Source organism: Panthera uncia, chromosome D4, assembly GCF_023721935.1.
Source record: "Panthera uncia isolate 11264 chromosome D4, Puncia_PCG_1.0, whole genome shotgun sequence".
In the NCBI taxonomy this organism is placed as follows: domain Eukaryota; kingdom Metazoa; phylum Chordata; class Mammalia; order Carnivora; family Felidae; genus Panthera; species Panthera uncia.
Genome location: NC_064807.1, coordinates 55,274,260 through 55,288,055, shown reverse-complemented (window position 1 = coordinate 55,288,055; position 13,796 = coordinate 55,274,260). Strand labels below are relative to the sequence as shown.

Below are 13,796 nucleotides of genomic sequence, written 5' to 3'. Positions count from 1 at the left end.
ACATCAAACATGATCCTCTTCTTGAACCTCTTAATACTGACCATCAATTGCCTGTAACATCAAAATCCTCACTTTCTAACACTTAACAAGATAATGGATGTCCTATCCTCTTGTGTGTTTTTTAGTTATCCTCCCAGTACAGGTGATGTAGTTTATGGAGTTATTCTGACCTAATCACTATCTCTCTTATAGGGCATGCAGTATACATAAAGATTCATTATCTAAGGATAGATGCCAGATTTTTGTCTTTTTTTTAAGTTTATTTATTTATTTTGAGAGAGAGCATACACATACGTGCACTCAAGCGGGAGAGAGGCAGAGAGAGAGAATCCTAATCAGGTTCTGTGCTGACAGCACAGAGTCTGACATGGGGCTTGAACTCACAAACCATAAGATCATGACCTGAGCCAAGATCAAGAGTCAGATGCTTAGCTGACTGAGCCATCCAGGCACCACACCAGATTGTTGTCTTACGGAGAGAACTGAGCCATCAGGTTATAGGGAATAGAGCATGAAAGTATATACTTCCCATGACGTTGGCACCTCTAGGCCCAGATTCTGCAGCTCATACAGAGACAACCAGAGACCTTCATCTGAAACACTGAATCACATAAGCTTCTCCTAGACAAATAAAGGCCTGTGATGTCTGCATGCCTTTTGAAATAGGAGAGCTTTGTGATGTAGTCTGGTGATCTGGTTCCATCTTCTGTGAGGCAGAGATGACAAGGTCTAGAATTTGGGGGCATTAGGTGCCAAGTTCTTGAAAGTCTAGGAAGAGAGATGGCTCGTCAGGTTTAGATTATGTTGAGCCCTACCTTTATTCTGTGGGATGTTGGATATCCCTTATATGCTTATGGCTCCATTATTATTATTGCATTAATTATTTGGCAAGTGAAAAAGAGCCACCAAGAATTAAGGTTGGGACCTAACAGGAGCTGTTGCCGGGTAGGGAAACACAATGACCATGACTGAACCAATTAAGCCACAAACAAGAAGAATTTATCTCTTTACTTTTTCCTGTGACACTTACCCCTACTTTTTTATGGGGTTTTCTCAGTGAATCCAAGAACAGCTCAAAATTTGGGTGATTCTTCTGGTTGGGAGACATTGAGGGCCTGGATAGCTAAAGTCCTTTGGCTACTGGACTTCTTATCCTTTAATCTGTTCCTCTTTTCTCCTGTCTCATTACAACCTCCCCCACAGGACTTGTTCAGAGAACGGGGGTGGAGGTTATGGAGTATGGAAGAGCCTCAAAATAAATTAGAAATAAGAGAAGGGAAATGATGGGGTGAAAAAGATAGAGTAGGGAAAAGAATGGTAGGAGGGTGTGTAAAATTGGAATACAAAAAACATTTGGGAAATATTTACAGGTTTTGTTTGTTTCATTTTAGACACAAAGAGTAAAGGTGCCCAGCTTAATACTCTAACTTTTTTGTTTTCAAGCGTCACCGGAGAGTCAAACAAAGAGCTAAAGATAGAACATCAAGAGGTAAAGTTCTAGTTTTCCCTCTGACTCCCTTCACTATGGGCAAGATTCCCCTGATTCATGTCCCCTGGTGCCAGGAACCAGGTGCTCTAACCACTGAAGGGTCTAATTGCCTCAGCTGACAAATTCTTCCAGATTTTCTTGGGTGTAAGATTCTCCATCTTACCCCATCTGCTGGTAATGAAGAATGAGGAAGTAGGACAGAAGCCCTTACTAATTTTTTGATCCTGTGGAAATCACTTCATCTCTCAGTCTGTGATTCATGAAATGGGTCCTGCCTCACTCACAGTGTGGTTTTGATGATCAAATGAGATTAGGTCCAGGACAGCATGATACAACTGGTTAAGCTGTACACAGACATGCCTGAGAGCATTTACTGTTGGGGTTTCGAATCTCCTCTTACTCAAAGGCCTTCAGCTTCCTATAGGAGTCCCTTCAACTTCCCATAGGATGCCCCTGTATCCTCTCATTCCTTGTAACACTGTCTCCTGGTTTCTCAGCTAGGAGACTTTCCCGGGAAGAAGCTGAGAAGCCATGGGAGCTGCTCTCTGTCATGAAAAGGTGACCACTTGCTCTTTGCAGTCTCCAAACTCCAGCCTGGCCCGTCATCATTTCTGTGCTTGGCCTGGGGCAGGGATGAGGAGAGGGATAATGGCTGGGTGGGAGTAAGACACAAGTGGACACTGAGCACAGTTGAGAGGGTTGCCAGGGCAGAGGGGGACCAGGTGTCTCAGGAGAGAGGAGTCTCCCAGTTCTGCTATGGGCTCAGTTCACAGTGGTCCTGGAACTCAGGATTTCACTAGTATGTAATTCATTAAAGACTCTACATGAGTTTGCACTCAGCCACAAGACAAGTTATCCAGTTAAGAGAATAGACAAATGTGAGCATAACTAAATGTCCATTGTCATATTCCCTTTACAGTTACAATCATTCAAGGGCAGACCTGTGAAACCTGTTGACATTACCTCCATGGTTTTGTCTTGGGGGAGGCCAGTTCCTGGGACAGCCCTCAGGAAAGAGCCTGTCATCTTATCCTCTTCTTAAAGTCTCTAGAGAATGGGACTGGCTCTGAAGGGATGCTATGAACAGGACCTGGGACACCCCATAGTCCCCAGAATGTAGAGTTCCCACAAAGACCTCATTTTCCACAGTTTAGAAATACCGAATACAGGCTGTGGCCTTCTTAACCCCAAAGGAGACTGACTTCAGAATCTACCTGGTCATGTTCCCAGTGATGCCCCATCAGCTAACCATTGGCTTCCCCTCCACCCCCACCTGGTTCCCTTCTCCTAGTTCAGCTTCTCAACACAGGTCAACAGAGAACTCACCTCACCTCCCAGTCTGTCATGGCCCTGTGCTCCCATGGGCTGAGACCTTGCCCAACAAGGTCCAGACCCTCAGTCTAGCCCAATATAACTTACCAGTGGCATTTTCCTTGGAGGAAAAGGAGATGGGTAAACACCCTGGGGGTACAAGCCCCCAAGGTTTCCAGGACTAGGGGAAAGCAGGCCCAATCTCCAGGCCATACGCATTCAGAGAGGCAGGTGTCACTCCATCAGTAATGGTTGCCATCTTCCCTTCCCAGCCAGGGCTGGCTTCCTAAGGAGGGAAGTGTTCGGCGGCTCCTGTGTGCAGATCCTTCCTGCCCCATTTGCAATGCTGTGGCTCTGGAGATTCAGCAGTTGCTGGAGGGTGAGAACACCCTGATCTCTCCCCCTTCATCAGGGCCATCACAAGGCTCCTCTTGCCTAGAGATTTTGTCCATGTCTAGTCTCTCTTTGGAGCAGAGTCAGGGTTCCCTGCACTCCAAAGATCTTCCACTTCCATCTGTAACCTCCACAATGTCACAATTAATGGATCAGAAATGCTTAACACAGTCAGCTGCTCAGTCAGCCAGTGTCAGCATCCCAGACCACCAGGCTGAAGGCCTCCGGCAAAAAAAGGGATTTCAAGTGCCAGATGTGCCCTGGGATGCAGGAGCTCTGTCTTCTTCAAGACTTGAGGAGCCTAGGACTCCTGTGGTTCAGCAGGACAAGAGGAAGAGCCATTCCGAAGGTGTACTAAGGAAACAAGGTCAGCTGTCCTTGAATATGTGATTCTCTCTTTTCCTAAATCCAGAGCTCATGAGCCTAAAACTACCCCCATTGCCTTACATTTTCCTATTTCCCAAAATCCCTGAGACATGTTTATAAATGCATGCAAGATCTTTAGAAGAATTCCTGTGGCAGCTTATAACACAGCCCCAAATATTTTCCAAGCCTGGGGGGGGGGGAGAACCATTTATTTCATCATAAATGCTACCTCTAAGGCCTCTATTGAAAATATGGGCTATTTCTTGAGCTGGTTTCATGAAAGTTGAGCCAGTCCACCCAAACTTTCTGGGTTAGTGAAGGATCCACTGTGAATCAAGAGCAAATATTGCTGCAAGCAAATCCCAAACTCCATTGCTCTGGCTCTACCCTCTACCACATTTTAGTTTCTAAGTGGTTTCTGCCCATTGCCTTGGGGACCCGCTGAGGCCTCAGTGTGCTATCTGCAGCAGAAACAGCTACCTTGCTATGGTTCCTCTTTTCTGCACAATGAGTCCCTGGTCTGCCCATAAAGATTTCTTCACAAAAGGGGGTCCCCAGTCCCTTTTTCCTCAATAATTTCTTCTTAATCTCTGTACTGATGAAAATTTCTTCCATATAAGTTAGCCCCACCTTCTTCCCACATTCCCCAATTTGGGCCTCTCCATCTGACTATCAACAAACTGCTATCAATCTCCCATTTCCTCTTCTGGTCAAGTGTGAAGCCTTAGAGTGGCACCAGCTGCAAAGGCAGCCCCAGCTTCAGTGGAGGTTGCCAGCTGTTGCCCAGAAATATCTGCAGATGCAAAAAGCCATACAACATAAGCCCTGAGACATGTTTCTGCCTGTCCCTATGGGCCTACCGGTCAGGAGAACCCATCTCAGTCCTTAAGAGAGAGGTGGTGTTTCCCTAGAACATGCTCAGAGCTGCTAGAGTTCTCCCTTCAGAAGTGGTTGATTTAGCAGGTTGATTCACTATTGCTGGGGCCTGCCCCAGAAGATCCAGAAGTCCATCCAGTTGCTCCTGTCCCCTGCTGACCAGCAGCCCCTGCCCCAGAGAAGCACACTGACCAGCATAAGTGTCCTGTACCTTTAAGACCTAGAGGCCAGTGGGGACAATGACCTGTTCTGATCCATTGTGGCAGCAGGGACAGTTCACAGTTGCTTGCCCAGGCTAAGGCAATGTTTCAGAGCTACATTTACTATAAGTGTGGGAAGATCTGCTAGGGCATTGTTCCTGCCCATGGTTGCAGCTGTGGGACTGCAAATCATTGGGTCTGCCACATTCCAAGGGTCCTGGCAGCAGCTAGGTTCCCTTGTGCCCCAGAAAGTAAGTGCCTAGACATGGAGCAATCAGCCTCTACATGGATCAGGGATTGATGTAGTTAATTCTGATATGCCTTGATCAGCAGCAACAAGCCTCACCTGATGCTGTCACTGATCATCCTATCAGCACCTGCCTGGGTATCTTCCCAAGAAGCCACTGAGAAACTGGAGACAATTTTTGGCCTCCCTGTCAGGGCTTTCAGCTCTTTATTATGTGGCTTTCTTCAAGGCCATGGCCCTGGCAATCACTAGCCAATTTGCAATCATAGAGATATGCCTGGGGCTGTTGAGGGCCCAGTAGAACCTATGGCTCACCAGCACCTAAAAAGCAATGTATAAGTCCTGGGTCAGGCTTTCCGGATGCCAATGAGACTTGTGCAGACAGTGTGCAGAGACTTAAATATAGTTGAATGGAGATGGTGCCTTTAGAGAGCCAGATATCCTGCTGGCCCTGCTCATTCAAAATACCCATCTTGGTGAAACTAAATTTTTATCTGAAAAAGAAATTCCTGGAGATATATTTGGGAAGTCCTACAAAGACAAGGGAGTCCAAGGAAAAAGTTGTGGCTGTCCCAAGGAATATCTGTGCCTATGAGTCCTTTAGGAGTCTAAACAACCAAAGAGGGGCGCCTGGGTAGCTCAGTCAGTTAAGTGTCCAATTTTGGCTCAGGTCATGATCTCACAGTTCATGAGTTCGAGCCCCGTGTTGGGCTTTGTGCTGACAGCTCAGAGCCTGGAGCCTGCTTCGGGTTCTATGTCTCCCTCTCTCTCTGCCCCTCCCCTCTTGTGTTCTCTCTCTCTCTCTCTCTCTCTCTCTCTCTCTCAAAAATAAATAAAACATTAAAGAAAATTTAAACAGTGAAGGAAAAACATTGCTTCAGGATCTTCCCATCCCACCAGGTGTTCCATGTGCTCCAGAATGGTCCACCTTAAAGAAGAGCTTGCAGTTAACTAAGGCAGTGTCAGGGAACCAAAAGCATGCTAGTCCTTATAGTCCTGCCCACTGGGCCTCCAAGATCTTACAACCCAGTGGGGACATGAAAGGGGCCCAGGTGCTTTGTGTTCAGCTGGAGGCCAGTGTGAACAACCTTGGCCTGGAGGAACCCTGGAACCCTTAGCCCCTGCAAGGGTGAGGACAACTCCCTGCCCAGCAGAGAAAACAGGACCCAGGAAAAGTGAAGCAGAAGAGAATCACAAACAAGGGAGTGCAGCAGTGAGGCTGTCCCCAGCTGGATAAAACATTTACTCTGCTGAGGTTCAGGGGCTAGGAGGGACTCTTATAAATAGAACCCTCAAAGCCCCTGACTTCCCAAATGTATCTCCAGGATCTTTCTTTTTTATTTATTTATTTTTTAAACATTTATTCACTTTTGAGACAGAGCGCAAGCAGAGGAGGGGCAGAGAGACAGAGGGAGATACAGAATTCCCAGCAGGTTCCAGGCTCTGAGCTGTCAGCACAGAGCCCCTCAGAGCCCAGTGCAGGGCCTGAGCCCACGAACTGTGAGATCATGACCTGAGCTTAAGTTGGATGCTCAACTGACTAAGCCATCCAGGTGCCCCTCTCAGGATCTTTCTTAAGTAAAATTTTAGTTAGGTCAGGATGGTTGCCTTGAGTGAGTTGGAACTAGCAAGAATCTGTCTGGGTCTGCAGAGCCACCATTTCCATACTCTCAGCTGATTGATTCCTTTCAGCACCTTCACCAGTTTCTTCCTCACTGTTAGTTCCTAGAGCATCCCCTAGGATACCTTGGGTCAAAAGGCCAGATGAGAATGGTCTGTAAAGCTGTTAAAGCAAGCTGAATGACCTCACCCAAACAAGGATTCTTCAGAATGCCAAAACTGGAGTGACCAGAGCTTAATGGGTCAGACCTTACATTATCAACTTACTGGACAATTATTTGCTGGGCCAAATTTTACAAGCTCAGCATTTAAAGGGACTACATTTTTGAGATCCAAACTTTGCAGGGCCAAAACTTATAGGGCCACACTTTCTGGGGTCAAGAGCTGTAGGATCTGATAAAAGCAGCCCATATTCACAAGATCCCATTCTTCTAGAAGCTGCAGAAACTTGCTTGGGAAATAAGATGAAGCTCTTTCCACACTGGATTAACCCCGAGGTGAAAGGTCAAAGGCATAAGGAATCCATTCTCTCTAAGGATGACACAGTGGCTAAAACCATGACAAAGAAGGTTGAGAAGAGTCCACCCTCCACCAAACACCCTGTGAGAGGAGCCAAGTGGGAGAAAAAAACAGAAGAGGAGGGCATAACCTTCTTTGATGTCCCCCAGTCTCAGGACAATGAACTAAAGCAACAACCCCTTCAGTCCAGATGCTCTTGGCTCCTGGGCCTTCCCTACAACAACTCCAAGCACTGTCCTCAGCTGACTGGTGACACTCAACCAGAACATCCACCCCAGATCTCAGCTCTTACCTCGGCAGAAGGTACTGGTCTATACAAAGAGAATACCCAATCCAGGAAAAAGGAGTTCATAGGTTCCCAATCCTCTGCATTCCCATGAAAAAAGGTTGTCATCATCATTTCTGTTAATGTGCAGGTGAAGCAGGACCCTCTCCAAATATACTCTATACCTCTAAGCAAAGAACCACCTGTTTGTCCTCCTTATTTTCAAGGCTGTATGTGATGGAGAAAGTAGAGAAAGTAGATAGTAATTCCGATATGGCATAGGAGCTTAGACTCATATTTCAGATAGGTCAGCATTCCACACCACTCTTTCAGTCCCACCTTGGACTGTAGATAGAGGGACTTGAGCAGAGAAGGAAGACCCTTGTCTAAGGTGCATTGAAGGTGCATCAGGCTTGAATTCTATCATGTCTTGCCATGCCATCTATGGGTCCCAGAGAAACAATGTGGGCATGATGACAGTATAAGAAGTAGTGGCCAGGAATGTAGTACGTTTTTGGCCTATAGGCATAATTCACCAATAACTTCTATATATGCCCACAATCTGAAGGGAAGGTTTTTAGGAAGTGTCATAGTGCTCCATCCTTGATAAACACAAAAGCACATAGATAATATGACATGTGCCAGAAGCAAATGATGGGATCTCTCCTCTTTGTGCCCTGTTGTTATTCATTAAATATTTAAGGGCTAACCCATCTGGGAGTCTGCTGTAGCCTGTTGCCAATTTGATCCCCGTTGCCTTTCAGTTGGATGGGATAAATGCCTGCTAGAATGAAGATCAGTTGATGAGAAGGTTCCCAAAAGGGTTACAATAAAAATGACTTTGATCTGAGTCTTTCAATCAACAGTTCAAATATTCACTTCCTTACTATGTGCCAGGTAATATGCCAGATACAAGGAACACAATAGTGAATACTACACAGGACTTCCTCCATTGAGTTCATGGAATCACGGAGTATATAGTCAAATAAAAATTAACTAAAAGCAGTGTGATAAGAACTGGTAGAGGAAGTAGGTGAAAATACCCAGGAGGGAACTTAACCTAATTTGGCAGGAGGAGGGGGTTTATGGAAATTTTCCTAGAAGAGGTGATATGTAGACTGAGTTTCAAAGGGTAAGAAGAAGTTAGCCAAGAAGCACATGGGGGGGTCTCTGGGTTTCCCCATGCTGAGAGTACAAAATGAGCAAATGTATGGTGTCAAGCAAATAGGCATGCTATGTAAGAGAACAGTGACTTGCTAGAGAAGTGCTTATAATCAATCAAAGGCATATTAAAATGTTTTAGAGATCAAAATGAAGTTGCCAAGATGGAGAATGGGTGGCATTCACTCATGCAGTTTTTCATTCCTTCAACTAATATTGAGCACCTACTATACGCCACATACTTGTATAGGCACTGAGTATACAGCAATGAACACAAGAGGAAAAAACAATGTCTTTAATGAGCTTATATTGATGGTACACTAGGAAGGGAGATAAAAGAAGCATAATTTAAAAATATAATATATAGAAGATGATCAAATGTATGCAAAAAATCAGGATAAGAGGTTTGGGGAAGACTTAGGTGGGGTGCAGTTTTAAATAGGGGGTTCAAGCCAGGTCTCATTAAAAAATTAGCGTGGGCATGGACTAGAGAGAGATGAGAGAATAAATCACTTGAATGACTGAGGAAATTTCAAGTCAGAAACATGAATTGTCTGGAGGCTGGAGCATGCCTGAGGTATTCCAAGGAAGGACAGTGAGCCTGAAGCAGAGTAATCTAGGGGGAAAGTAATAGAGGACAAGGTCAGAGCAGTAAAGGGGCCAAATGGGGAAAGGCCTAGAAGATCATTGCAAAGACACTGATTTTTTGAGCAAATGGAAGTTGCTGTTAGGTCTCCTTAGATCTAACTAATGTTTTACTTTATTTTATTTTTCAATATAAAAATGATTTTATTTCTATTATACAAATGAAATAGAGGTTAAAATTTCAAAAAATACAATTTTCAATAACATCAATGTATGGAAATACTTAAGAATAAATCTGACAGGGAGGAGCCAAGATGGCAGAACAGCATGGAAGTTTTCTGTGTGTCTCACGTCCATGAAATACAGCCAGACCAACACTAAACCATCTTGCACACCTAGAAAACTGATCTGAGGATTAACAACAAACTGCACAACCTGAACCACAGAATTCAGCAGGTACACGACGCGGAGAGGTAAACTTGGGGAGCGAGAAGCCGCAGGAAGGAAGGTGCTTTTGCAGGTGGAGAGAACACGGAGAAGGTGGGTGGAGAATATGGGAAAAGCATCCCTCCCCAAAAGCAGCTGGAGAAAAAGTGGAAAATTGGAAGCAGCCACAGGGACTAAACTAAAAAGGGAGAAAGGAGAAAGGAGAGGGTTTAAATTCCATTAAGATGTAAACACGGGGAGCTCAGAGAGTCTGCAACTCCGCAGCTCGATACCTGGTGGTGCTCTGGTGGGAAGGGCAAATCCCCGGGAGCAGAGTGGGGTCAGGGAGGTTCTTGGGCCTCACGGGGAGAAGCCATCCCACTGCTGGAAGGACATTTGGTAGAAGTTGTGAGGCAACCTGAGCCCAGCATACACCAGAGAATGGCTGCATTCACTGGTGCTGGAACAAGGTCATTAAGGGTGAAGACTGGTGCCAGATGTGTGTTGTGATTTTCCATAATCTCTGAAAAGCTGCTGCTACACTATCTCATGAACTTTTTCTGGGGCGGGCTGGCACCTGGCTGCTGTCTCGGGGCACTGGCAACAACAGGGTCCAGTGGGCGTTCCTGGGTGCAGTCAGCAATCGGCCATTGCTCGGTGAGACCCTCCCACAGAGGGGCTGAACGGGTCAAAGCCACAGTCCTTCAGAAGTAAGGGACCAGGGAAAACAGCCACATCTGAGACAAAACTTGGGAGAGAGGTACTGCCTGGGGCTTGGCCATGGACAGTGAAAAAGCAGGGACTGGATGAAAGCTGAAGACAGAGGATGGGTGCGTGATTGCTGATCAGGGAGAACAAAGTTCTGATACTAGCGACTGGGTAGCTGCCATTTTCACCGCTCCTGCACATGTACATACGCACCTAGTAGCACCACAACACTCCACCCAGTAGGCGAGCAGCGCCATCTAATGGAGAACGAAGCCATTACACTGAGCCCTGCCCAATTGGGCAAACCTCGCTATTCAAGAACACAAGTCTCCCTGCCAACTTAGTTTATGGACTATAAAGTACATAGGGGAAAACAAAGTAATTTCAGTCCTATTTCAATCTGTTAGGTCCATCTATTCAATTTTCTTTCTTTTTTTCTTTTGTTCTCTTTTTCACTTCTTTTTCTTCAATACAGAAAGAAAAAATTCATTTTTATTTTCAATTTTTACTAAAAATATTTTCCTTTAATTTTTTACTATATTTTTTCCTTTTATGTAAATTTTTCAAATTCTATTGTACTTCCATCATCTTATTTTAGTCTACTACAGTGTAGACTAAACTTCTTAAAACTTTCAAACAATTTCTTTTTTTCTCTTTTTTCTCTTTTTAATTTCTTTTCTTCAATACAGAAAGAGAAAAAAACATTTTTATTTTTAACGTTTATTAAAAATATTTTTCTTTAATTTTTTTCTACTATATTCTTTACTTTGTGTAAATTTTTTCAAATTCTAGTTTACTCCCATCATCTCATTTTAGTCTACTTCAGTGTATTAATTTTTTCAAATTCTCAAATGATTTCTTCCCCCGCACCCTTTTTTATCTTTAATCTGTCAAACCACTTTCAACACCCAGACCAAAACACACCTCGGATCTAGTATCATTTAAAGGATTTGTGTGTGTGTGTGTGTGTGTGTGTGTGTGTGTGTTTAATTTTAATATTTTTATAATTTTAATTTTTTAATTAAAAATTTTCTACCTAATTCCTTTTCTCCCTTCGAAATGACAAAATGAAGGAATTCGCCCCAAAAGAAAGAACATGAAGAAATGACAGCCAGGGATTTAACCAACACAGATACAAGCAAGATGTCTGAACCAGAATTTAGAATCACGATAAAAAGAATACTAGCTGGAATAGAAAATAGATTAGAATCCCTTTCTGCAGAGATAAAAGAATTAAAAAATAGAATGAAATTAAAAATGCTATAACTGAGGTGCAATCACAGATGGACGCAGTGGCGGCAAGGATCGATGAGGCAGAACAGAGAATCAGCTATATAGAGGACAAACTTAGAATAATGAAACAGAAAAAATGGAGATTAAGGCAAAAGAGAATGATTTAAGAATCAGAGAAATCAGTGACTCATTAAAAAGGAACACCATCAGAATCAGAGGGATCCCAGAAGAGGAAGAGAGAGAAAAAGGGGTAGAAGCGTTATGTGAGCAAATCATAGGAGAAAACTTTCCTAACCTGGGGAAAGATACAGACATCAAAATCCAGGAAGCACAGAGGACCCCCATTAGATTCAACAAAAACTGACCATCAACAAGGCATATCACAGTCAAATTCACAAAATACTCAGGAAAGGAGAAAATCATGAAAGCAGCAAGGGAAAAAAAGTCCCTAACCTACAAGGGAAGACAGATCAGGTTTGCAGCAGACCTATCCACAGAAACTTGGCAGACCAGAAAGGAGTGGCAGGATATAATAAATGTGCTGAATCAGAAAAATATGTAGCCAAGAATTCTTTATCCAGCAAGGCTGTCATTCAAAATAGAAGGAGAGATAAAAAGTTTCCCAGACAAACAAAAATTAAAGGAGTTTGTGACCACTAAACCAGCCCTTCAGGAAATTTTAAGGGGGACTCTCTGAGGGGAGAAAAGATGAAAAAAAAATATATATATATACATATATACACATATATACATATATACGTGTATACACATATATATGTATATATACACATACACATACATACATATAAATATATATACATATATATTGTATATATACATGTATATATAATATACATATGTGTGTATATATATGTGTGTGTGTGTATACACACATACACACACATATATATAAAAATAAATAAGTATATACCAAAAGCAACAAAGATTAGAAAGGACCAGAGAACACCACCAGAAACTCCAACTCTACAAGAAACATACCGGCAATAAATTCATATCTTTCAGTACTCACTCTAAACGTCAATGGACTCAATACTGCAATCAAAAGACATAGGGTAACAAAATGGATAAGAAAATAAGATCGATCTATATGCTGTTTACAAGAGACCCACTTTAGACCTAAAGATACCTTCAGATTGAGAGTAAGAGGATGAAGAGAAGTAAGGGGATGGAGAACTATCATGCTAATGGTCAACAAAAGAAAGCCGGAGTAGCCATACTTATATCATACAATCTAGACTTTAAAATAAAGACTGTAACAAGAGATGCAGAAGGGCATTATATCATAATTAAAGTGTCTATCCACCAAGAAGACCTAACAATTGTAACATTTAGGCGCCAAATATGGAAGTACCCAGATATATAGATCAATTAATAACAAACATAAAGAAACTCATCAATAGTAATACCATAATAGTAGGAGATTCAACACCCCACTCACAGCAATGGATAGATCATCTAATCAAAAAATCAACAAGGAAACAATGGCTTTGAATGACACACTGGACCAGATGGACTTAACAGATATATTCAGAACATTTCATCCTAAAACAGCAGAATATACATTCTTCTCCAGTGCACATGGAATATTCTCCAGAATAGACCATATACTGGGACACAAATCAGCCCTAAGTAAGTAGAAAAAGATAGAAATCATACCGTGCATATTTTCAGACCACAACGCTATGAAACTTGTAATCAACCACAAGAAAAAATTTGGAAAGGTAACAAACACTTGGAGACTGAAGAACATTCTACTAAAGAATGAATGGGGAACCAAGAAGTTAAAGAGGAAATTAAAAAGTATATGGAAGTCAGGGGCGCCTGGGTGGCTCAGTCACTTGAGCATCCAACCGGTTCACATCACAATCTCATGGCTCATGGGTTCGAGCCCCACATCAGGCTTTGCACTGGCAGCACGGAGCCTGCTCTGGATATTCTGTCTCCCTCTCTCTCTGCCCCGCCCCCACTCACATGCTCGCACACATGCGGGCATGCACTCTCTCTCTCTCAAAAATTTAAAAAAAAAACATTAAAAAAAACTTTGAAAAAATAAAAACAAAAAAAAGTATATGGAACTCAATGAAAATGATAACACCATGACCCAAAACCTATGGGACGCAGCAAAGGTAGTCATAAAAGAAAGTATGTAACAATCCAGGCCTTCCTAAAGAAGGAAGAAAGGTCTCAGATACACAACCTAACCTTATGCCTTAAGGAGCTGGAAAAAGAACCACAAATAAAACCCAAAACCAGCAGGAGACAGGAAATAATAAAGATTAGAGCAGAAATTAATGCTATCCAAACCAAAAAAACAGAACAGATCAATGAAACCAGAAGCTGGTTCTTTGAAAGAATTAACAAAATTGATAAACCATC

At 43.0% G+C, this 13,796-nt stretch overlaps 2 protein-coding genes across 3 annotated transcripts in view; one reads left to right on the top strand and one right to left on the bottom strand.

Annotated features, from left to right (window-relative positions):
- The window catches only part of LOC125920949 (uncharacterized), a 132,917-nt gene that overhangs the window by 54,013 nt on the left and 65,108 nt on the right, over window positions 1-13,796 (bottom strand). The window lies entirely within an intron of this gene.
- SPATA31F3 (SPATA31 subfamily F member 3) lies at window positions 727-7,485 on the top strand. 2 transcript variants are annotated; one of them, XM_049625318.1, is made up of 5 exons: window positions 727-945; window positions 1,444-1,489; window positions 1,987-2,047; window positions 3,073-3,560; window positions 6,941-7,485. In XM_049625318.1, exons 1-5 carry the CDS (start codon window positions 802-804, stop codon window positions 7,399-7,401), a joined length of 1,200 nt encoding a protein of 399 aa, XP_049481275.1. In that variant the 5' UTR covers window positions 727-801; the 3' UTR covers window positions 7,402-7,485. The 2 variants fall into 2 exon arrangements, with proteins under 2 accessions (XP_049481275.1, XP_049481266.1); XM_049625309.1 differs by having other exon boundaries at window positions 729-945; window positions 6,938-7,485.

Coding starts and splice junctions, on each gene's coding strand:
- SPATA31F3 (XM_049625309.1), top strand. CDS start 802: ATGTTGAGCCCTACCTTTATTCTGTGGGATGTTGGATATCCCTTATAT. Junction 1,490..1,986: donor TAAAGATAGAACATCAAGAG/GTAAAGTTCTAG, acceptor CTGGTTTCTCAG/CTAGGAGACTTTCCCGGGAA. Junction 2,048..3,072: donor CTGCTCTCTGTCATGAAAAG/GTGACCACTTGC, acceptor TTCCCTTCCCAG/CCAGGGCTGGCTTCCTAAGG.